The sequence below is a fragment of the Apis cerana genome, linkage group LG5, assembly GCF_029169275.1.
Source record: "Apis cerana isolate GH-2021 linkage group LG5, AcerK_1.0, whole genome shotgun sequence".
Classification (NCBI taxonomy): Eukaryota; Metazoa; Arthropoda; class Insecta; order Hymenoptera; family Apidae; genus Apis; species Apis cerana.
In genome coordinates, this window is record NC_083856.1 from 12,623,461 (window position 1) to 12,646,893 (window position 23,433).

The 23,433-nt window shown below is 27.0% G+C and overlaps 4 protein-coding genes across 5 annotated transcripts in view; 1 reads left to right on the plus strand and 3 right to left on the minus strand.

The window, feature by feature from the left end:
- Positions 1–5,358, minus strand: part of LOC108003317 (division abnormally delayed protein) — an 84,836-nt gene extending 79,478 nt beyond the window's left edge. Inside the window, exon 1 of the mRNA XM_017065483.3 lies at positions 5,124–5,358. Coding sequence (XP_016920972.1) covers positions 5,124–5,358 — 235 coding nt within the window. The remainder of the gene's footprint in view (positions 1–5,123) is intronic.
- Positions 4,319–10,179, minus strand: LOC108003289 (DNA replication licensing factor Mcm7). Its single transcript, XM_017065456.3, has 10 exons — positions 9,889–10,179; positions 9,569–9,777; positions 8,793–8,956; positions 8,524–8,704; positions 8,326–8,463; positions 7,984–8,169; positions 7,690–7,903; positions 7,127–7,604; positions 6,911–7,062; positions 4,319–6,801 (listed from the first exon to the last, which is right to left on the minus strand). Exons 1-10 carry the CDS (start codon positions 9,926–9,928, stop codon positions 6,386–6,388), a joined length of 2,178 nt encoding a protein of 725 aa, XP_016920945.1. The 5' UTR covers positions 9,929–10,179; the 3' UTR covers positions 4,319–6,385.
- Positions 10,180–16,386: 6,207 nt separating this feature from the next.
- On the plus strand, positions 16,387–18,697 carry LOC108003287 (bystin). Its single transcript, XM_017065454.3, has 3 exons — positions 16,387–16,621; positions 16,879–17,810; positions 17,882–18,697. Exons 1-3 carry the CDS (start codon positions 16,478–16,480, stop codon positions 18,108–18,110), a joined length of 1,305 nt encoding a protein of 434 aa, XP_016920943.1. The 5' UTR covers positions 16,387–16,477; the 3' UTR covers positions 18,111–18,697.
- Positions 18,698–18,731: 34 nt separating this feature from the next.
- LOC108003344 (ribonuclease H2 subunit B) lies at positions 18,732–22,956 on the minus strand. Of its 2 annotated transcripts, XR_009829842.1 has the most exons (6): positions 22,499–22,956; positions 22,040–22,278; positions 21,686–21,971; positions 21,322–21,542; positions 19,506–21,252; positions 18,732–19,425 (listed from the first exon to the last, which is right to left on the minus strand). XR_009829842.1 is itself a non-coding variant. In XM_017065538.3 (5 exons), the coding sequence occupies exons 1-5, from the start codon at positions 22,584–22,586 to the stop codon at positions 21,163–21,165; spliced, it is 924 nt and encodes a 307-aa protein (XP_016921027.1). In that variant the 5' UTR covers positions 22,587–22,956; the 3' UTR covers positions 18,732–21,162. The 2 variants fall into 2 exon arrangements, 1 of the variants encoding a protein (XP_016921027.1); XM_017065538.3 differs by having other exon boundaries at positions 18,732–21,252.
- Positions 22,957–23,433: the final 477 nt, after the last annotated feature.

Consider the following 23,433-nt stretch of genomic DNA (forward strand, 5'->3'; position numbering starts at 1 on the left):
AAACTAATCTACAATTTTAATCAAATAATGAACTTAATTACGTATAAAGTAAAATCTCGTTAAATATAAACGTAAAATTTAATTATACATGTTGATAAGGGATAATACACGTTTAGATAATAAAAATGTTTTAGCCATAAAACGACGTGTAGCGTAACATTGTAATACGCATGCATGCACCTATCGTTACAATATTCGCAAGGACGAGCACCAGACGGTTCTCTCAATTTAATTTCATTTAGGGCCACTTAAACGGTCGCGGTGCAACAACCGCCAAAATGCCACAAGACGACCGCGCACAACGTTCACGAAATTAAAAGACCAGATTGTACCCTCCAAATCGTTTTTGTTCGAGGTATTAAATTCTAACCATTTGTCGCGAACCGAAGTCTTCTCTACAGTCTTTTCGTTCTTCATATCCTTGCTCGTATCCACGTAAATAATTGCAAGAATAAAAAAAATCGAAATAAAGCTTTCATTTTAAAAAATTACCAATCGTGCAAATTTCACTTGATTAATTAATTCTTGAAAAATTTTTGTTTAAAATTTATGATTAACCACGATATTATTCAATTATATGTTGTAATAGTATACCACAGCGATATACGAGAGACGGAGGAACGTGAAACGCATTCGAAACGACCGTTAGTTATCTCTACTGGTCGAATTATTCGCAAACTAAAAACTATAAGTTGATGTGCGCATGCTTGAAAGATATCTGTATCCTATGGTCGAGAAGCGTCGAACAATAGAAGGACGATGAATCGTGAAAAATCGTGGCGGAAAAACGTGGGAGATTTTTTTTCCTCTGATACCTGCTCATTCTGGCTGGTGCTATCAAGGTGTATTCCTAGTGGCGAATACAAAAGGAAAAAATGAGAGAAAAGGAAAAGAAAAAAAAAGGAATGGTTACGATTCGAAGACGTTTGATTTCTGTGCGAGCAAAAAAGTTGTATGTTTATCCTTCTAAAAATAACGCGATTAGGAATAACCGAACGAGAAACGCGACAAATTGAACATGTAGTGAAAATTTATCGAGTCGAGTTTTCGCAATAATATGCGATATTGAAATATTGATGTTACGAAGTCTATTTCAATTGCACAAAGACGATTTTTATTTATTTTATTTTAACATGGAAAAATTATTATAGATGAAATTATCTATAAAGAATCAATATATTATAATTTTAAAATTTCCAATTTGCCTTTCCTTATTCATCAAATTGTCAAGCGCGCTCAATTTTCTTTTTTTTTATCCGCAGGTGAAAATAAAAATAATATAATATTGTGAAATATTCTCGCGATTCTACTCATTTCTTCCTCTGAATTTTAACGAACGTGATAATGAATTTCAGCATCGCGAAACACATAACATATATATATATATATATATATATAAAACTCGTGTCATAACTCGTTGTTGTTTGCATTGGCGAATTAATATGAAAAAAGAGAGATTAATATGAGATAAAAAAAAGATTATCATAAGCGAAGCTAAAAAATTTTAATACTCGTATTTGTCGTTTTCACCGATATTCAAAGTCTTCTCGTATTTGTTTTCTTTAATGAGGAATCTTTTCCACCATTAAATTTCACCGTTCGCAAAAGCATAAAAATCGCACGTTTCAAAAAAAAGGAAAACACCCGATAAAAATTCCAATTCACCGATATGAACATTCCGTGTAAACATTCTATTCGAAATTCTTCACTTGGTAAAATCTAGAGAATTTTTAATATTCGATAAAAACAGGTGCTAGTTTCCCGTAAAAAAAATACTGCGAAACACGTTTCGAAACCTATCCATACGTGCTTATATACCCGCCTCTCTTATTTCACCCTGTTTAATTATTTCAAAATTATCTTCTAATTTATAACCTATAACGCATATAGAGATAATATTAAGTCGGGCGAAGAAAATAACTAGTTCTAGCGGTGTTTAATTCAAACGAAAAAGGAGAAAAATATCTATGATATTCGATGCTAACCTGTTACAAAGTAGAAGAGACGTATACATTTACCAGTTTCACTGGGCACCGACTATACTCAGGACAGACTATACGTATATACGTGCTATACATCGGTTCTGTTAATGTCGCGCGGGAGCAAGAATCCTTGTACCTGTGCGACGAGTTCCATCTTGAATCGTTCGAAATGGCGGAAGCGCCACGAATAGTATAGAGATAGAAAAGGACGAAAAAAAGGGAATAAAAGGGACCGACACCAAGAATACCTCTCGAACGGTTTACGATGCGTTGTCGGGGTGTGGCGCGATGCTATCAAAGTTTCGTTCTCTCAAAATCGTACGGCAATTTTTTTCCAAATTTTTTTTAAAATAAAACGTACGTTATTTATACGTACCAATAGAAAAATAATCTTTCAATTATCCAATATTTTTTTTAAACGCTTTTATCACAAACCTAACCTCTCTCTCGTTCACAGTTAGAGTATTTTTGGTAGTCTATTATTTTTAGATAAAAAAGAAGTTTTAAAAATAGTATTATCATCGCATAAATCTGTACGCAAATATTAGGTGAATTTGACATAAATTTTTAATATCTCGTTAAAAAAATTAATTCAAATAATTGGAAGAAATATCACAAACCTAACCTCTCTCTCGTTCACAGTTAGAGTATTTTTGGTAGTCTATTATTTTTAGATAAAAAAAAAGTTTTAAAAAGAGTATTATCATCGCATAAATCTGTACGCAAATATTAGGTGAATTTGACATAAATTTTTAATATCTCGTTAAAAAAATTGATTCAAATAATTGGAAGAAATATTGTTCCTATTATTGGTTTCTTTTGATAATTTTCTGTTATTACATTTTTTTATATTTACCGTAAATTGTTCGAAGAAAATGTTAAAGCGAGAAAATTGCTCTGCCTCTTGTCTTTCAATATTTTCCTCCTTCACAAGCCATCGGTGAAACCTAATATTTGCGTTAAATGTACCGAAATGTACACATACTTGACGCCTTCTTTAAAAAGCAAAAACATGAAACAGCACTTGTCAAATTGGTCGATACTACCCTTCAAAGTTTATTATTGCGCTCGCCGAGATGTGAACAACGCGCATCAATTTCATGTCAATAAGCAGAGGTTGGCTGCAAAAGTGTAAAAGTTATCTTTACTTTTTCATCCCTGTACGAGCTCATTAATTTTTAAACGCGGCGCGCTCGGGAAAGAAAGAGTAAAACGATAAAAATATTATTGTAAAAATAAAATTATGAAATTGCAAAAAATTCACTTTAATTATACGCTTCGAATGATTTAAATGGAGGAATATTCATCGAACCAAAAGCCTGATTATCCCGATCGATATTCGAATACGATTTTCCATAATGCACAACGTTGTACAAATTGTGATGAAAATAAATCTTTTCCAAATAACGAGATATAAATAATTTTCTAAAATTATTTTTCATTTTTGTAACGCATATAAATTCATAATTTCAACGTGTTTTAATTTAAATTTATCAAAAAAAAAAAAATCATACGTTCCAGAATTACAGAATGTACAGATAAATGCATAGATAAGAAAAGTGTACCGTTTCCAAAAACCTTCCGTCGCAATCAAGTTAACCGCCAAAAAGAGTGATGAAGCGATCCCATGACGCTAATATTCTTAATTTAAACCGATAAATCGCTTATCGGTTTAAATTAAGAACATTAGCGTCATGGCACTCGAATCGACCGCGCGTAGAACAGCCGATTATATCTCTCCATTTTCTCCGTTAGGTGTGATGTACGGCACTTGACGCAGGGAAGTGCATAAAACCGGAAGCTGTATCAGCGACCCTTCGGCCTCGATTCGACGAGTGGTTACAATCGTGTAAAGTGGGTTAGAATACGATAGTCCGGAGAGAGAAAGAAAGAGAGAGAAAAGGAGGAGTAATTCGTTCATTCAGCCCTCCGGACGAAGAACGTAGCATAACGTATCGAGAATCGGCACGCGATTGTTTTTCCGGATAATATCATTTAAGTATTTATGTATACCAATGCGAATATAAATCATCCTTATCTAACGCCGATTTAACGATTAATGTCCACACTGTTCGAGAATATTTGGGAGAATCTAGATGAATAAACGAGATCTTTAACCATCTGGCCACATATTGCGGTATCGGTTTGGTTTACGTTACGTGCGATTGCGAATTTTGTGTCAATTATACCCGAAAATCGCAGCTACACATTTTCTAACTTGAAATTCATGGAAGGATTTAATATTAAGAATGTCACAAAAAGCATTTTTTTAATAAATTAGAAAAATCTATTCAAATAATCCTTGTAATAAAAAACATGAAACAAATGAAATTCTGTTTTTTTTCTATTTTTCTCGAAAATTATTTATTAACTTATAAGTAATACAGTCAACTAATAATAACATAAACAATTTATATAATATGATTATTTAATGATCACAGTCATCTGACGTTGAATGATTTTATACGTGTAAAAAGTTAATCATTTTCTATTAACAATTAAATAATTTCTTAAATATAGAAAAGAATTGAAAGTTGTAATAAATTTTATAACATTGAAACATATTTAAAATTTATTTATGCTTAAAAGAATGGAATCAAGTTTTTCGAATAACCTAAATATCGACATAACTTTTAAAGGAAATTGCAAATAAGCGCGCGAAAAGTTTCTCTATAAACGGACATCATTTATCAGGCTGTGTCGGTAAGAAACATACCATAAAAGATACCTATGATGTAAGATTTATCGCTCTCACGACAATTGAAACAGGTTTTTACAAGAAGTACTCAAGTGTTATTTGATGTAATAACATTAAGTGTCATTTAATGTAACGACTTTTCGAGGACTACTAAATAAAACTTCGTAATTAGAGTCAACCGACCATAATCAAGTCTTTTAGATCATTTCCTCCAACGAATTGCAGAGTATCTACTATGCCAAATTTCACTCATTTGCGAAATTCTCGACTAATAGAAATTAAATATGACTTATAAGTTCAACAAGATTGGTTCAAAATGAGAATAGTTTTCTGAATTCGATTTTTTTGCTTCGACTCGATATTAAAGTATAAATTACAAACAATAATTGATATAAGCAAATTATCGAAAAATGATTATTAAAATAATCAAATTAATCACTTACTTTTTGCGATGTCTTCTGCTGTAGCTTGCTTCCTATCAACCAAGATCGTGATATTCTTGCTCTCGAAAAACGGCTTGACACGTTCACAGTCAACGGACACGAAGTCGGTATCATTTTTTGGATGTTCGGCAAAACGTGGCGATCGAGATGACACGAGATCGGTACAACCGCATAATAATATCACGATCGATACAGGTGCCAGAATCGCACGACGATACCTCTGAATTATTTTCATTTTGGCAAAATGGCCAAATCGGCGAGATGAATCGGTAAAGAAAAGCAAAAGCGAAAGAAAGAGAAACCGGGAGCGGAAACTGTGCGAAAAAGATTGGTGGTAAGTTCCGTAAATCGTGCTCTGAAGCGCAAGAAGAACAGAGAAAAAGAGACGTAGCACGAGCAACGAGACGATTCAATTCCTCTTTCTCCTCCTTCGTCGTCGCGTATTCGGTACGATCGTTCGAAGAGTCATCAACCGCGGGACTAGACGCGGCTTCCTTCCCCTTTCCTCTTCGTTCTTCGAATCGGCCGCGCTGTCAAACGGCACAGCAACAACCACGGGTGTTACTGCAAGATCTCGAGAAGCGCGAGACGTGCATTTGGCGTGATCGCGATGGACGGACAGACGAGACGATGGCTATAGTAATCACGACATGCACTGTCGAGACCGCGCAACACCGTGTTATGACCCGCACACATGCACACGCGACCACTCCGGGTACACCACAATAATAAGCACACACATGCACGCACGTTTAACCGCACGCAAGCATGCATGCATGCACAACACGACACGCGTTCCACGAGTAGCTCGATGCGACTGAAGTGCCGAGAGCGGCACCGCGTATTCACAATTCGACCGACTGACACTCTCCCACTACGCTCGTTCCGATTCGTCGCTACCCTATACCTTCTCCCACCTAACTTTCAAACCACTCCGAACTAGTTGCCTACCTAGTAGATACATACTTGCTTACTTACCTACCCAAATGATATTTTTGATGCTTTCCAAAGACGTTGCGTGTCGCCACCAGCTATTATCTTTTTTGGCATTAATTCCATTATAACTTGAAACAAAATTATCAATATACGAAAATACACAATTAAATAAATTTACGTATATCAATGTATTGTATTATAATAAAGAAAATATATAATTTATTTATAGTAATAAGTCAAAATATAAAAAAATACTTTTAAAATTACATATCAAAGTATAAAAAAATAATGCATCCAATACATTAAATTTACAAGAAACGAAATATTTAGATAAAAGTAATTTGTGTTCGTGTCTGATTCACTTGCCACACATTCAATGCCTCGTATTCTTCAATACAATCGTTAATTTCATCAGGTTTAAATCCTTTATTAGTACATCGTTCTAATATATCCGATACTTTAACAGTTTTCTTATCAGCCGCTAATTCTCTAATAAGATGAAAGATTCGATTTATTGGATTCTGTTGGACATTTGTTAATAATCTTTCGGAATAATTGATAGAATGCTTAGACATCTCTATTAATCTATTCGCTTCAACGATATCCGCTTTTTCGACGATATCTGATAATCTTAAACGTGCCAATGCAGTCGACAAACGTAATAATGCTAGTAAATTACGCGCAGATGTAAAAGTTTTGTCTTCACCATTGCGAGCTGCTCTTCTCATTTCTACATAAGACTCTGAAAATAATCATTGTATGAAAATATAATTTTATATATAGAAAAAAAATATTATAATATATAAAAAGAAAAAAAAAATAAAATCAGGAAAAGTTGATGAAATTCTTACCAACTATATAATCGGTCAACTCTTCTGGAATAACGGGCTGTTTTGTTTTACATAAAGTAATATATCTCCTCATTAAATTCATATCCAAAGCTTGCGATTGCATCGGTGGTTCTATACAATGTTGATGAACATAAGTTATATGTTGAGCCATTCTGTAAAAATATATTAATAAAATTATTATAATTATAATTATGTAAAATTTATATAAATACTAACTTTAAATCATTATTACGATCTGCTCGATCCTGAATTAGCCACAGTAAATCAAATCGTGATAATAAAGCAGCAGGTAACTGAATATTCTGTTCAATTGTTCTTTTAGGATTATATCTACCATAAGCAGGATTTGCTGCAGCTAATATCGAAACTCTTGCATTCAAACGAGTTGTAATGCCTGCTTTAGCAATTGATATAGTTTGTTGCTCCATCACTTCGTGAATAGCAGTTCGATCGGCATCTGCCATCTTATCAAATTCATCGATACAACAAACACCTTGATCGGATAATACTAAAGCTCCTCCTTCGAGCATCATTTGACCAGTTAAAGGATCTTTCATAACCGAAGCGGTTAAACCTACTCCGGAAGATCCTCTGCCTGTCGTATATTGAGAACGAGGTGCCAATCTCGTTATAAATGAAAGTAATTGAGATTTGGCAACTCCAGGATCACCCATTAAACAAATATTAATGTTACCTGCAAGTAATAAATATAATAAATAATAAAATAAAAAAAAAAAATATATAAATATAAATAATATTCACAAATATATAAAACAAACCTCTAATTTTAATATCATCTTTGTGTTTATCTGTACCACCAACTAAGAGTAACAAGAGTGCTTTTTTAACATCTTCAAGTCCATAAATTTCTGGAGCAATAGAACGAGCTAATTTACCATAAAAATCATCCTCCATAAATAAAGATAATTCCTCATCTTTTAATATCGTGTCGTTATCATCAGAGCTTTGCGAATTAATAAGACGAACAATCCTCTACAAAATATATATAATTATTTATGTATTAAATATTAATAATATATTATATTAATTTATTAAAATGATCAATTTCATACATGTGCATCTATATATGTTTCATTCAAAAGAGCTGCACCCACTCGAGCATTAAAACCAGATTTTATAATAGGTAAGAAAATACCCGTAATAAGTACATGATCTCCAGGTAAACATTTTCTTGTTGTTTCACCTCTGCAATATATTGTCAATGCTCTTGGAATATGACCTACAGGAACTTGATCACTCTTAAAATTATTAAAATAATGTTATTATAAATAAAAAAGTTATTATATATTATTATAAATAAAAAAAGATATAAATATATATTATATAAATAAAAAAGCATTAATATATATGTATATATATATATATATATATATATAAAATGTTCTTATACATACATGTTCTTGTATTTTTATTTCTTGAAATTTCACAAATTTTGATCCTCTTGTTTGCATATCTAATACACCACCAGATTTATTTATACGACAATCATCACTGGGGCATTCTCGTAATGGCATATATTTAAGAGATTGAACCTGAAAAATTTTAATTCAATTAAATTTTCAATCCATTGTATAAAAATATTCATTTCTTACTGGTTGGAATGTTTCAGCACCACACTGATCACATGTATATGTAGCAACAACAAGCAAAGGCATTACATCACTACTTCTTGTTACTATACCCCGCACCGTAATTAATTTTCCTATTTTATCAGCTTTTATATCTCTCACAGAATATGCTTTTGTTGTATCAAAATCTTTGAAATATACTTCACTGAAATATTCATAAAATTTATTTGTATTACATATATAAATTTATATTTGCATAAGAAAATAAAAATTAAAATATTAAAATCATATACAAGCGTCTCATAAGTTCCGGAGCATATTTATTTCTTGGATCACGTTGCTCTCCAAGATGTCTATTACGACTCTCCATTAATAATCTATGTTCAATGTATACATCCAGAGCATCTTTTGGAGGTATATGTCTTTCTTTAAAATCAGGTAGCATTTCTTGAATAAGCTAAATAAAAGTAAATATCAATTATTTCAATCAATATAATAAATAAAAGTTTACTTTATTACATTTATATATAAAAAAATAAATATAAATATATATATATATATATATATATATATATATATATATATATATGTATTAAAGATAAATATAAGATAAAATTAACACATTTAGTCTATTGGAAAGAATCCAAAATTTTAATTAAAATTTAGATTCTTGGATTAAAAATTATTTAACAAATTTAAATATCTTTGATAAATGTACTTGTTGATTTAGGAAGAAAATTTTATGTTTAAAATTTTTATATAAATAAATGAATTGGTAAAATAATACAATTATCAAGCATTAATTTAATAAAATAAAATATAATAAGAAGTAACGAAAGTTATATTAATATGCTAATAATATGAAAAACATATCAGATTTTTGCAAATATTGTTTAAAATAATGCTATATAATTTTTATCTTAATTTTTTTGTCTTTATAACCATAAACGTACAATTATATTTGCTAAAATGCAGATGAATTGATATCGGAATATATGAAAAAGAAGTACATTTAATTATAAATATGTTAATATTTTTATATATTATATATATTATAAATATAACTTACCTCCAAAAGTAAATTGACATATCTTCTAGTATTATTTACAATACACATTGCTAATTCATCATCAAATTCATGTACATCATCTAATTCTATTGTTAAATCTACTTGTTCACGATGAGCAATATTAGTGAGTTGTTTTCTGTATTTAAATGTTTTTTCATCAGTTATATCATCCATTATTACAAATTCCGTCAAAAAAGTTTTTAACTTTTCTAATAAAATAAATAAAATTAAATAATTAATTATATTAAATATATTGAAATTACAATTTAAATCTTAGTGGTTATATATAATGTCATTATGATTAAATATAATATACTTACCCCTATCTTTTGTATAATCTCTTGATATTTTTGGTGGCATTTTTTCAAATTTATTTTCACAATATTTTCAAATATAAATTTTATAGACTTATTTTCTCATATATAATATTAATCACATGTAATAATTCTTGAAGTAATCTTCCCGCCTAAATCGTGCCGGAAAGATTGCAAGCTATAATATCGGCAATTCGCTTATCTATAATTCAAAAATATAGAACATTTTGATAAAAATATAATGCAAATAATACATAACAAATTATATATCATTTTGGAAATTTATAATTTATATTAAATAATAAATATAAACAACTGAAAATTATATATTTAATATTTCTAATAATTTTTAAACTTTATACTATATTTTTACATATTTACAATAGTAATAACTATTATTACTTATTATTCCTTATGTATAAAAATTTATTTATTTTTATTTCAACATTAACATAACGAACATAAAATTGATGATATAATAGAATAAATTAGGCATTATTATTGTATCATAATAGTATTTAATTATTTGATTAAAAATATATTATTCAAATTTATTCAACGTAAGTTTATACATTGATACTTACATATTTACATACTACAAATCCTAGTAAAATAAATACAGTAAAAATTCACAACATGATATATTTTATCAATTTACTTTCCGATTCGTGCCTTTTTCAACAATTTCATGAAACATTTAACAGAAATGAGTCGTAAATAATATAAATAAAAGCATTACAATTTATTGCAATTATAACAAATATTTTCTACTAATTCTTATGAGGCAAATAAAAGATTTTAAATACATATTTTGTATTTTTTATTCAATATTTTGATATTATAATAATTAGCAACAATTATGGTTTCTATTATGCACATACATACATATATATTTTTACATTTTTCACTAAATAATTTTTCATAAATCATATACAACAAATTTATTTTTTTGAAAAAAATAAAAAATATAGCTTAAATAAAACAATTAGGTTCCTTTATTATAATTGTATTTATTTATTAAAGAAATAATTTATAAACCATAAAGAATTGAAGATTGAAAATTTCGTTTTATTAAATAAAATTTGTTTAATTATTCAATTAAAAACGAGAAAAATGCAAATATATTTTTTTCTTTCGGAAAATTAAGTACAAAAATATATTTAAAAATTTAAAAGGGAATGATGAATATGAAAATAAAACAAAATAATATAGATATCAACAAGTTTATTCTCCACATTATCTTTTTATTCATACAAAAAATTAACAATATAATAGTTGCAGCCATTAGCAAATTTGTTTTACAAACATATAAAGTAATACAAATTTCCCAAGTCACACCACGAGGAGGTTGCTGCAAATGGTGACTCGCCCTATCTCCACGGGCCCATCCACCCTTCCTTTGCAAATTTTAAACTGCGGTAGACATCATCGCAGTATGTCAACCGTTCATTCCAATTGGAACAGACGGTATACAAAAAAATGGACCTACCCGAAAAAGAGGTAGACGTGCTAATCATCGCCTATCCTCTTTTGAAGCTAAACACCCTTCACCAATCCCTAGCTAAACTTATAAACTAAGCTAAGCCCTAGCTAAATTAGATTTCTGATAGGCAGGATTTATAAACTGTGAAATCGTTTGATTTATATGTTATTTGATGGCATACTTCTTAATAAAAGAAGGGCCTGTGAGAAACGGAACGGTATTAACTAAAACAAAATAATACAATCCTATGATCCTAAAACATGCTCATTTGGTAACATTGCACGTCTCGTCCAATGCGTTGTCACGAGGATAAATGGAATTCCTCTACTCCCGTCATCACGATCATAGAGGAAGGTATAATGAAACAGAATATAAACATTTACGTTACTATTCTATTTATGTATTGCGAATATTGCAGACAAAACAAAGCTTCAAAACTGCGTTTCTTTGCGATGCAGAGAAACCATGTTTCTTTTGCTTCCGTTCACATCTACAGTCGCAAAAGAATCCTGATGGGTTACAAATTTTATGCGTGTGATCTCCTTTAACCAAAAAAAAAAGGTACTTAAGGAAACGACAGAATCACCGACTCTATCAAATCACCGCATAAAATGGGTCTTGTAAGAGATATGCATGTAACGGGCATCCTCTAATTAAAAAAAAATTAGATTATTCCCAAACACAGCATAAATTATATCTTCTTGATTGTAAATCTTTAGAAAAAGATACAAATATCCTGTTCGAATCGACTATGTCAAAAGAACACGAAATTGGTAGCTATTTCCATTTGACCTTACTTTCAATAAGTATATAATTTTCATCTTACAGACAGAGACAGAAGGAAAGAAAAAAGGGAAAGGGGACTTACGATTGTCCGAGATTACAAAGAAACCAAATTGCACCACGCGGAAGACGCGGAAGATCTGAAAAACACTAACATATGAAACGAAACGATTACACGACAGTCTAGCTTGAACATGATATTACGAATTAAAATAAAATTTTGAAAAATGGAAAGAATAATGAAAACATGGATTACAAGATCGAAATTTAGAATAAAATTGAAAGTTCAATAAGAATGGAACGACGAGAGAAGTTCACTTCGCGAACGTTCAAGCTAAACTGAAATGACGCAGCCAAATAGTCTACTACGTACGTCGATTGTGCTGCCACCGGAAATCGTTTTTTCTACTGTTAATATAATTTACATTTAATATTTATCTTAATAATTATTGAATTAAAATAAAATTATAAAAATAAAATATTAAGACGTTTTTATTTTATTTACAATATAAATATGTTTATAATTTTATCGAATTAAAAGGACAAAAGAATAATTTTACCGCCAAAGGAAATTGTTCTTTTCATTTCTTGACAAAAGCGACATCTATAACTACTGCGTTGTTAAGTAAGTATCGTTATCCCTACCACTTTCTTGGAAATTTCTTTCTAAATGTGCGTACATGTTCTATCGTAAAATTTCAAACCATTTTCTATGTATTTAACATAAACAGACTTAATGTCCTTTAGGATATTATTTCATTTTATCTCTTTTTATGTATGCTAAGACGGAATTTCGACTGGACTTCTTATTCGCTTATTTAAATTCAGTTTTTAACATGATTATAACATTAAAAATCATATTTGCAATTTATATTTATTTTAAAATTATAGTCAAATTTTTTTTTTCGTTGTGTATTTCTAATTTTATAATAAAATAAGTTTTTTTAGAATTGCATTGAAATTTTATTAAAATTTTAAAAAGATATTCATAAATATTTTTGATTTTGATTCATAAAAGTAATAAATCATATATATTTATATATGTATATAATATAATGTAAATATATAAATATAATTGAAATGTGATTCTAAATAAATTAATATTAAAATATAAATTTGTATTAAAATATATATTTATTTTTGATACAAAATAATTTTATTCTTTTATATTGGATAGCAATGATATAATGGAATGATTAGATGAATGATATAAATATATATTAACATTTCAAAATTTTCTATATTCTTATAAATATCCAATAATACTAACAATATTATATTGATTATTTTTGTGATAATTTAGAATAAAATTGTGTTTGTGATAATTTTGAATATATAATTTTATATAATTTTGAAATATTAACAATATATGCATAATAATAGTTTAAGTATTCTTTTAACAATTACAAAAAAAAACATCGAAAAATTGAAAAAAGTTTAACGATCAATACTTATAAAAATAATAATATCAATTGTTTATACTTTTAATTTTTTTTTATAAAATAGCAATAACACACCAATAAGAAACAGTCTCTACCTAGAATTTTGTTAACATAAAATAGAAACAAAACAATGAAAAAACCCTAAAGGACATTAAGTCTGTTTATGTTAAATACATAGAAAATGGTTTGAAATTTTACGATAGAACATGTACGCACATTTAGAAAGAAATTTCCAAGAAAGTGGTAGGGATAACGATACTTACTTAACAACGCAGTAGTTATAGATGTCGCTTTTGTCAAGAAATGAAAAGAACAATTTCCTTTGGCGGTAAAATTATTCTTTTGTCCTTTTAATTCGATAAAATTATAAACATATTTATATTGTAAATAAAATAAAAACGTCTTAATATTTTATTTTTATAATTTTATTTTAATTCAATAATTATTAAGATAAATATTAAATGTAAATTATATTAACAGTAGAAAAAACGATTTCCGGTGGCAGCACAATCGACGTACGTAGTAGACTATTTGGCTGCGTCATTTCAGTTTAGCTTGAACGTTCGCGAAGTGAACTTCTCTCGTCGTTCCATTCTTATTGAACTTTCAATTTTATTCTTATTGAACTTTCAATTTTATTCTAAATTTCGATCTTGTAATCCATGTTTTCATTATTCTTTCCATTTTTCAAAATTTTATTTTAATTCGTAATATCATGTTCAAGCTAGACTGTCGTGTAATCGTTTCGTTTCCTATGTTAGTGTTTTTCAGATCTTCCGCGTCTTCCGCGTGGTGCAATTTGGTTTCTTTGTAATCTTGGACAATCGTAAGTCCCCTTTCCCTTTTTTCTTTCCTTCTGTCTCTGTCTGTAAGATGAAAATTATATACTTATTGAAAGTAAGGTCAAATGGAAATAGCTACCAATTTCGTGTTCTTTTGACATAGTCGATTCGAACAGGATATTTGTATCTTTTTCTAAAGATTTACAATCAAGAAGATATAATTTATGCTGTGTTTGGGAATAATCTAATTTTTTTTAATTAGAGGATGCCCGTTACATGCATGTCTCTTACAAGACCCATTTTATGCGGTGATTTGATAGATTCCGTGATTCTGTCGTTTCCTTAAGTACCTTTTTTTTTGGTTAAAGGAGATCACACGCATAAAATTTGTAACCCATCAGGATTCTTTTGTGATTGTAGATGTGAACGGAAGCAAAAGAAACATAGTTTCTCTGCATCGCAAGCAAACGCAGTTTCAAAGCTTTATTTCCTCTGCAATATTCGCAATGCGTAAATGGAATAATAACGTAAATGTTTATATTCTATTTCGTTATACCTTCCTCTATGATCGTGTTGACGGGAGTAGAGGAATTCCATTTATCCTCGTGACGACGTATTGGACGAGACTTGCAATGTTACCAAATGAGCACGTTTTAGAACCATAAGATTGTATTGTTTTCTTTTAGTTAATACCGTTCCGTTTCTCACAGGCCCTTCTTTTATTAAGAAGTATGCCATCAAATAACATACAAATCAAACGATTCCACAGTTTATAAATCCTGCCTATCAGAAATCTAATTTAGCTAGGGCTTAGCTTAGTTTATAAGTTTAGCTAGGAATTGGTGAAGGGTGTTTAGCTTCAAAAGAGGATAGGCGATGATTAGCACGTCTACCTCTTTTTCGGGTAGGTCCATTTTTTTGTATACCGTCTGTTCCAATTGGAATGAACGGTTGACATACTGCGATGATGTCTACCGCAGTTTAAAATTTGCAAAGGAAGGGTGGATGGGCCCGTGGAGATAGGGCGAGTCACCATTTGCAGCAACCTCCTCGTGGTGTGACTTGGGAAATTTGTATTACTTTATATGTTTGTAAAACAAATTTGCTGATGGCTGCAACTATTATATTGTCAATTTTTTGTATGAATAAAAAGATAATGTGGAGAATAAACTTGTTGATATCTATATTATTTTGTTTTATTTTCAATTCATCATTCCCTTTTAAATTTTTAAATATATTTTTATACTTAATTTTCCGAAAGAAAAAAATATATTTGCATTTTTCTTGTTTTTAATTGAATAATTAAACAAATTTTAATAAAACGAAATTTTCAATCTTCAATTCTTCATCGTTTATAAAATATTTCGTTAATTTTTATGAATTTCTTTATAAATTATTAAACAATTGTTTTATTTAAGAGAACTTAAATTATATTTATAATTGTAACTTACTAAAATTATACTTCCTAGTATTTTGATTTTTTTTGAAGTCAGAAATTTTTATACTTGATTATGAAAAATTACTTAGTAAAAAATGAATATATATATATGTATGTACACAATGTAGAAATAATAATTATGTTGCTGATTTTTAATGTTAAATGTTTATAATGTTATAATGTTAAAATATTAATGTTTATAATGTTAAAATATTACATAAAATATGAATTTAAAATCTTATAATTATATTTAATCATATAATAAAAAGTGAAAAGTTGATGTAAACAGAAAGTTATTGTGATGTATTTCCGTATATAACATTGAGTCTGTGATCCTTATTTATCATGATTTATCATGGGAATTGTCAAATTATGTTGTCAAAAATATTTCATGAATTTTTTCGCGGGAAAAGATAGGATTTGAAAATAGTAATTTTTAATAATTTTTAATAATTTGATGAAATATATCAAAATGAAAATTCATAATTATTGTTGAATTTATCATTAATCTTATGGAAAAAAATTGAAAAAAAAAATGTTTCAAGGTGGATTTATATAAATTTATAGAAGAGAAAAGTTAGGTTAAGTTAGATATATACCGTAATATGATATAAGCACATGTCTACTTCATACTTTCTTTAAGTTGTATAAGATATCTTAATATAAAATGGGCAAAGCAAAGAAAATAAAAGTGTCAAAAAGTGAAATTAAGCAACCAAAAATATCCTTAGGTGATCAAATCGAAGAAGAAAAAAATATAAAATCGAAAAAAAGACAGAAAATTAAAATTCGTAATGAAGATGATGATAAGGTTAAGTTTATTATATTTTAATTTCGAAATATTTAAAAATTTTACTTATTGTTTGTTTTATTATGTATACTATTCTTAAAATAAAATTTTATATTTATTTTCTAATTTATTATAATACAGAATTTAATATTTTTAAAATTAAATTCATATATATATATATATATATATTAAAGTATAATAATACTTTATGTAATAATAAATATAAATATTAATTTAAATATTAACTTTTAATTAATTATTTTATTTTCACATCATAGTTTGTGGATCCTGTTCTTACAAAACGAATTTTATCTCAAGCCAGACAACAACAAATGGAAATTGAAGAGGAAAATGGAATTGGACAGACATCAAAATCTATAAAAAAACCAATTATAAAACTTAATAATAGTACTGAATTTAGTGATATAGAAGAACAATCAAGTGAAGACGAACAAGATATTACACAATATTATGAAAATATTGAAATAAATGAAGAAGATGAGCGAGCTATCCAAATGTTCATGTCTAAGGATCCTACACCTATGAAAACATTAGCTGATATTATATTAGAAAAATTAACAGAAAAGAAAACGGAAATTGAAACTCAATTTTCAGATGTTGGCTCTCTTCAAATGCAAGATTTAGATCCAAGAGTTAAATCAATGTACGAAGGTGTTAGAGATGTATTATCAAAATATCGTAGTGGAAAATTACCTAAAGCATTCAAAATTGTTCCTAGTTTAAGAAATTGGGAACAAATATTATATATTACGGACCCACCAAGATGGTCGGCTGCAGCAATGTATCAGGCTACTAGAATATTTGCCTCCAATCTTAAAGAAAAAATGGCCCAAAGATTTTATAATTTAATACTATTACCACGAATTAGAGATGATTTAGCAGAATATAAAAGATTAAATTTTCATTTGTATCAAGCTTTACGAAAAGCATTATTTAAACCTGCTGGTTTTATGAAAGGAATTTTACTTCCACTTTTAGAATCTGGAACATGTACATTAAGAGAAGCTGTTATTATTGGATCTGTAATTGCTAAAAATTCAATACCAATTTTGCATTCTTCAGCAGCAATATTAAAAATTGCAGAAATGGACTATACTGGAGCTAATAGTATCTTTCTCAGAATATTTTTAGATAAAAAATATGCTCTTCCATATAGAGTTATTGATGCAGTGGTATTTCATTTTCTTAGGTAAAAATTAAATTTTAATCATACAATTTTAATTATTTTATCATATTTAATTTAATAATATTCATTTTTAGATTTGAAAGAGATCCTAGAGAATTGCCAGTTTTATGGCATCAAGCATTATTAACTTTTGTACAACGTTATAAAAGTGATATTAGTTCAGAGCAAAAAGAGGCTTTGCTAAGATTATTAAGAAAACAATTTCATCATACAATCACATCTGAAGTGAGAAGAGAACTACAACATGCAAAATGCAGAGATTTAGAAATGACAGAACCTAAACTAGAACCTATGATTCATTAGATATTGATTAAATTTTTTATCTAAAATTTTTCATAAAAATATATATCTTTTTTAATACATATTTTAACTTTTTTTTTATATAACAAAGTTGATTATCAATATATTATCAGAGAATTGAATTATATGTTTAAATTATCAAAAGTAACTTATAATTTATTAATTCAATTATTTCGAATTAATATATAATAAATTATAAATAAATATATATCAAAATAATTCAATTTAAAAATTATAATTTTACTGATCAAATTTGAAAATCCTTAAATTAAATTTAACAATTGAATTGATTGTAATTATATGTTAATATAATTGAACAGAATAATAATAGTCTTGAAATTTTAATACATGATTATATATACATAATTACTTATCAGTAATATAAATATTTGATATTGGATGAATATAGTTATAATAATAAAAGAGTTAAATAATATATATTTTTTATATGTAGATGAATATTTAACATTTTTACTTATTTGTAAATAATTTTCAAATCTCTATATATATATTTATATGTAATATAAAATTTGAAAATATAAAAATTAAGAAATTAATAAATTAAACTATAACTTGATATTAATATAAAACTTTTAATTTAAATCGAGTCATAAATAACTTCCGTTTTTTTTATCAGACATTTATTTTGCTTTTATTAAATAACAAAGTTATATTTATTATGTATTCACTATTATGTATGATCTTCAATTTTTTTTGCAGCTTATCAATTCCTTTCTTGTAAAATGTGGTTGGTTTAGATTGCAAGAAATTTTCGATAGCTTGACTGACTTGCTCTTCAGAATTGAAGATTTTTCCATTCAAAAAGTTTTGCAAAAAACAGAAACGATAACAGTCTGTTGGGGCAAGAGAGTAAAGTGGATACTGACTACCTAAGTTCAAAAATTTTTTTTGAATTGCTCTTGTACGTAGTCGCGCATTGTCGTGTAAAAGAATGATGTTTTGCGATTGACGAGTACAGGACTTTTTTTATAGAATTTTTCTTTCATTCTTTGCAACTATTGAATGTATATATCTGTAATAATCGTTAAATTTAACTTCAAATTTGTGATGAACGATTGACGAGTGCAGGACCTTTTTTATAGAATTTTTCTTTCATTCTTTGCAACTATTGAATGTATATATCTGTAGTAATCGTTAAATTTAACTTCAAATTTGTGATGAATTATACCTCGACAATCTCACCATACACACAATAAAATTTGTTTTCCATTGATGTTTGCTTTCGGATTTGATAGGGGTGATTGATCCTTATTTTTACAGACGATATTGTCATAGTTTTTTCATCGTCTATATAATCCTAAAAAAGACTCGATTTTTATCTGTGACAACAGACTTGTGGCGATTGACATGAGATTTTTATTCTTTATTCTTACTAACTTTCCCTAATTTCTTCAGGTAGCGGTAAACAGTTGATTGTGATGTATTCAACCTTTTTACTATATCTCTTGTTGATTGACGTAGATTTTGCTTCAATATTCTCTTTAAAATCTTGTCGTCAGGATCGGAAGGACGTCTCTCATTTCGTCCTTTAAAATCGTAAATCGGCAAATCAATTTCAACTGCTCGATCGTTTATTGAACCTTCACTGTAAACCTTTACTCTGCATATTTTTTCAGTTATCGTCTTTATTACTTTGTTTAAATTCCCAAAACATTACATGACGGATATGCACTTTTTCACTCTTCATTTTAGGAATTATGAATAACAGTTTAATGAAACATACAAAAAAAATAAAACTACACAATACAGTTGTCAGAAGACTAAGTGAATCCTTATTTATTTAGTGAAAATAAAAACTCGTTTGTTTTGCTGATTTATAGTGGATAGATACGAACAAAGATTCTACCTAGTTGCATCCTATTTATGATTCCTATTTATGATTCGACTATTATAAGGACTGAATTATTAAATGAAATTTACTTTTAAATTTACTTTATTAATATTTTTCTTTTTTTAAAATATTTATATCTATTTTTAATAGTTACGAAATATATAAATATATAAATAGTTACATATATATAAATATAAAATTATTTTTAATATGATGGAATTTCAAATGTTTACTATGAATGAAAAAAAAATTTGTTACTATATTATATTATTTTAAATACATATACAATATATTTTTTAATATCTTATTTTTTTTATTAAAAATTATTGATTGATTACATTTATTTTGAGCAGTAAAAATATATCAAATAAATACAAACGCTTTTAAATGTTGACATATTTAACTGTATATGAAGATATACAAAATATATACAAAAATATTGAACTTTGAGATGCTAAAGTCAGATATTTTTGTGCTTGTACTATTAGATTAGTTTTGTGAATCATGATGTAGAAATATTTAATAATACAAATTGATGGATATTGAACAAGATTATACAATTAGATTTTTTAATTATACACAATTTTACATATTAATTTAAAAATTTAAATAAAAATCTTGACATTTTTTATCAATAATAATTAATAGATTTAATAGATTTTCATTATATTTAAGATTTTTGTGTCCTTAAATAATTGTGATTTTTATAAGCTGTTTAAAATATTTTATAATGAATTTTTTTTTAATTCTTTAAATTTTATACTGCATTGTTATGTTTAAATTAACAATTTATAAACAAAATTGATATTTTTTCTGATTTGATTATTATATTTGAATATTTTTTTGCAATATATTTTACCTATATCTAAAATTATACGTGATAAGTACTTAAATATTTTATTTTTAAGTGTAGGAAAATTGTATTAACATATGTATTAAAAATGTTTAAGGAATTGCTTATTGATTAGAATTATCTATTGATTAAACAATCATTTAAAATATTTTTCAATGTAACTATTTTACAAAGTTTTGAACCTACTTTTATAAAACAACAGTGCTAAAAATCACATGTACACACATATATATATATATATATATATGTAATATATATAATGTATATATATATATATATATATATATATATGTAATATTTAAAATTTCAAAACTTTATGTGTGTTTTAAATTTTTTAAATTTCCTAAACTTTATTTTTTCTTAAAAAAGCTAGTAATGCTTTTGGATCCAGATGCAGCCTTTTGTCTGGCTAATTCCTTTTTACCAATTGTTTTTTGAGGCTATATAAAAAAGTATACATTATGATCAATATAATACAAATACATTGATATGCATAAAAAATTTATTACCTTTTCTAATTTGGTTGATTCAGGTGTTTTTGGTTTTAATACTGATTCATTTTCACTTGTATCTTTCTTAGATCTTTTTTCATCACCATTATCTTTAGGACTATTTAATTTTCGTTTTTTATTTTCTGTTTCATCTGGTATATTTAAATATTGTGCTAATTTTTTTGATAAATCTTCTGCAAGATACTCTGATACAATACCATGAGCATATTTTAAATATTCTAAATAAAAAAATAAATATGATAAATATATTTTTTAAATATATATTTTTTAATATAAATATATATTATTTTATACCTAATATTTATTTAAAAAATAATTGAAGTTACTAAAATTTGTAATGCATAAATTTATTTTGTTTTACCCATTTCTGAAACAGTTTCATGCTTAGTACTTTTAACGTAAGTAGCACTAATAGCACCCTGTGATACATGAATACCCTTCTGTTTCAATACTTCAACTACTCTTTCCACTTTCTTACGCAACCAAATCAATGTCTTTTCTTCATTAAATTTATAAGCTTGTAATGATTCATCTCCTTTACGATCAGCAATTAATATCAATTTTAAATTTTGACATTGAGTGAGACGAGTCATTTCTGGAAAATCTTCATCCCAAAGACATTGTTCTAATGGTTGTGCTTGTTGTGACTACAAGTATATTTTTTTAATTTATAAATTTATAAAGAAATTATTAAAAAGTAATAATTCAAAAATACCTTTCTTAAATAAGGTAATATTAAAAATATTGGATCAATAGGAGTAGATAAATGTAATTTTCCATCAGATTTTACATTATCATCTATAAACCATGATCTTTTATTTTCATCAAATGTTAAAACTTCTTGTACAGTTACATTGCCTGGACTAAATACAAACATTGCAGGCTGATTTGTAGCTGGATGCCTTAATTTAATAACATCAGGTACACCACCATCTGTATTACTTAAATTATCACCTATATATAAAATATATCAAAATAATATAATTCTATGAATATACTTAAAAAAAATATAATGTGATTCAGAAGATAATACATATAAAATAGAAAAATATAAAGAATTTTAGATACAATTATATGTAATATAAATAATATTAAAAAATACCGATATTTTTATCATAATGTTACAATAAATATATAATAGAGAGATTTTAAATACAAAATAATTTTTATTCACCTTTCATCAGAAAAACCCATGTATTTGTACCTGGATGTGAATTAGTTGTTTTAATACATTTTTTTGGTGATGCTTTGGTACGCGGCATGTTTACGCGCGTATATAAATCGATATTATATTAATTATTTATTTTTTTTCACACAATTTTTTTCTTGAATTAATACACATACATACATCAAATCTAGCGATCAACCATTTTTTATAGAACCACCAAATTGTAATGTCTTATTACTTAATAGTTGAAATATATTGTATTGCGTATCTCTTTTAATAAATAAATACGTTAATTGCCACATGTCGCCAATGTTGTAAGAAATGACATTTGAAATCTCGATGTGTAGTCGAACATCAATGAGTAGTCGATGATCGGAAAATTAACAAAGAGGCGTTACCGCGCTAACAAGCCATCTTTTAAAAAAGGAAGACGTATGAAAATAATACTCTCTCTCTCTCTTTCAAGTATGAAAGATTTAAACTACATATATGTATATGATTTTTACGAATACTTGTACTTTTAATTTTATATTACCTTTCGTATATATTAATGTTGATAAAGAGAAAGTCTAATAATTTTAAGGTAACAAAATAATATCAAATAAAAAATTTTAATGTTTTCTATATTATGTTATTTATATTTCACTCATAATAATTATATGTATTAAATTTACATTGAATTAATTTTTTAATGCTGAATATTTGATTAATATTAATTTTAATATACCAAACATTATATAAAAATTAAATATTTTTCTGAATTCATCTAATTATATTTCCATAAATTTTATATAATATATAGATATTATATAACAATATTAATAAAATAAATAATTTAACGATTTTAATATTTTAATTTTTGACTAATGAATAAATTATAAAAATATCTTTGAATAAATTTATAATATGGTAAATGAAATACATTTTTGTAGCAATCTTTT

Bases quoted from the DNA above. Each gene is read 5' to 3' on its own strand.
- LOC108003289 (XM_017065456.3), bottom strand. From the start codon at position 9,928: ATGCCACCAAAAATATCAAGAGATTATACAAAAGATAGGG. The intron at 8,170-8,325 runs GTATGTATAAGA...AATAATTTTAAG, and splicing joins AAATAAAAATACAAGAACAT to AGTGATCAAGTTCCTGTAGG. The intron at 7,605-7,689 runs GTTTGTTTTATA...TATTACTTGCAG, and splicing joins AGATGATATTAAAATTAGAG to GTAACATTAATATTTGTTTA.
- LOC108003287 (XM_017065454.3), top strand. From the start codon at position 16,478: ATGGGCAAAGCAAAGAAAATAAAAGTGTCAAAAAGTGAAATTAAGCAA. The intron at 16,622-16,878 runs GTTAAGTTTATT...TTCACATCATAG, and splicing joins GTAATGAAGATGATGATAAG to TTTGTGGATCCTGTTCTTAC. The intron at 17,811-17,881 runs GTAAAAATTAAA...ATTCATTTTTAG, and splicing joins GTGGTATTTCATTTTCTTAG to ATTTGAAAGAGATCCTAGAG.
- LOC108003344 (XM_017065538.3), bottom strand. From the start codon at position 22,586: ATGCCGCGTACCAAAGCATCACCAAAAAAATGTATTAAAACAACTAAT. The intron at 21,543-21,685 runs GTAAAACAAAAT...TTTTTTATTTAG, and splicing joins TGAAACTGTTTCAGAAATGG to AATATTTAAAATATGCTCAT. The intron at 21,253-21,321 runs GTAATAAATTTT...TTTTTTATATAG, and splicing joins AATCAACCAAATTAGAAAAG to CCTCAAAAAACAATTGGTAA.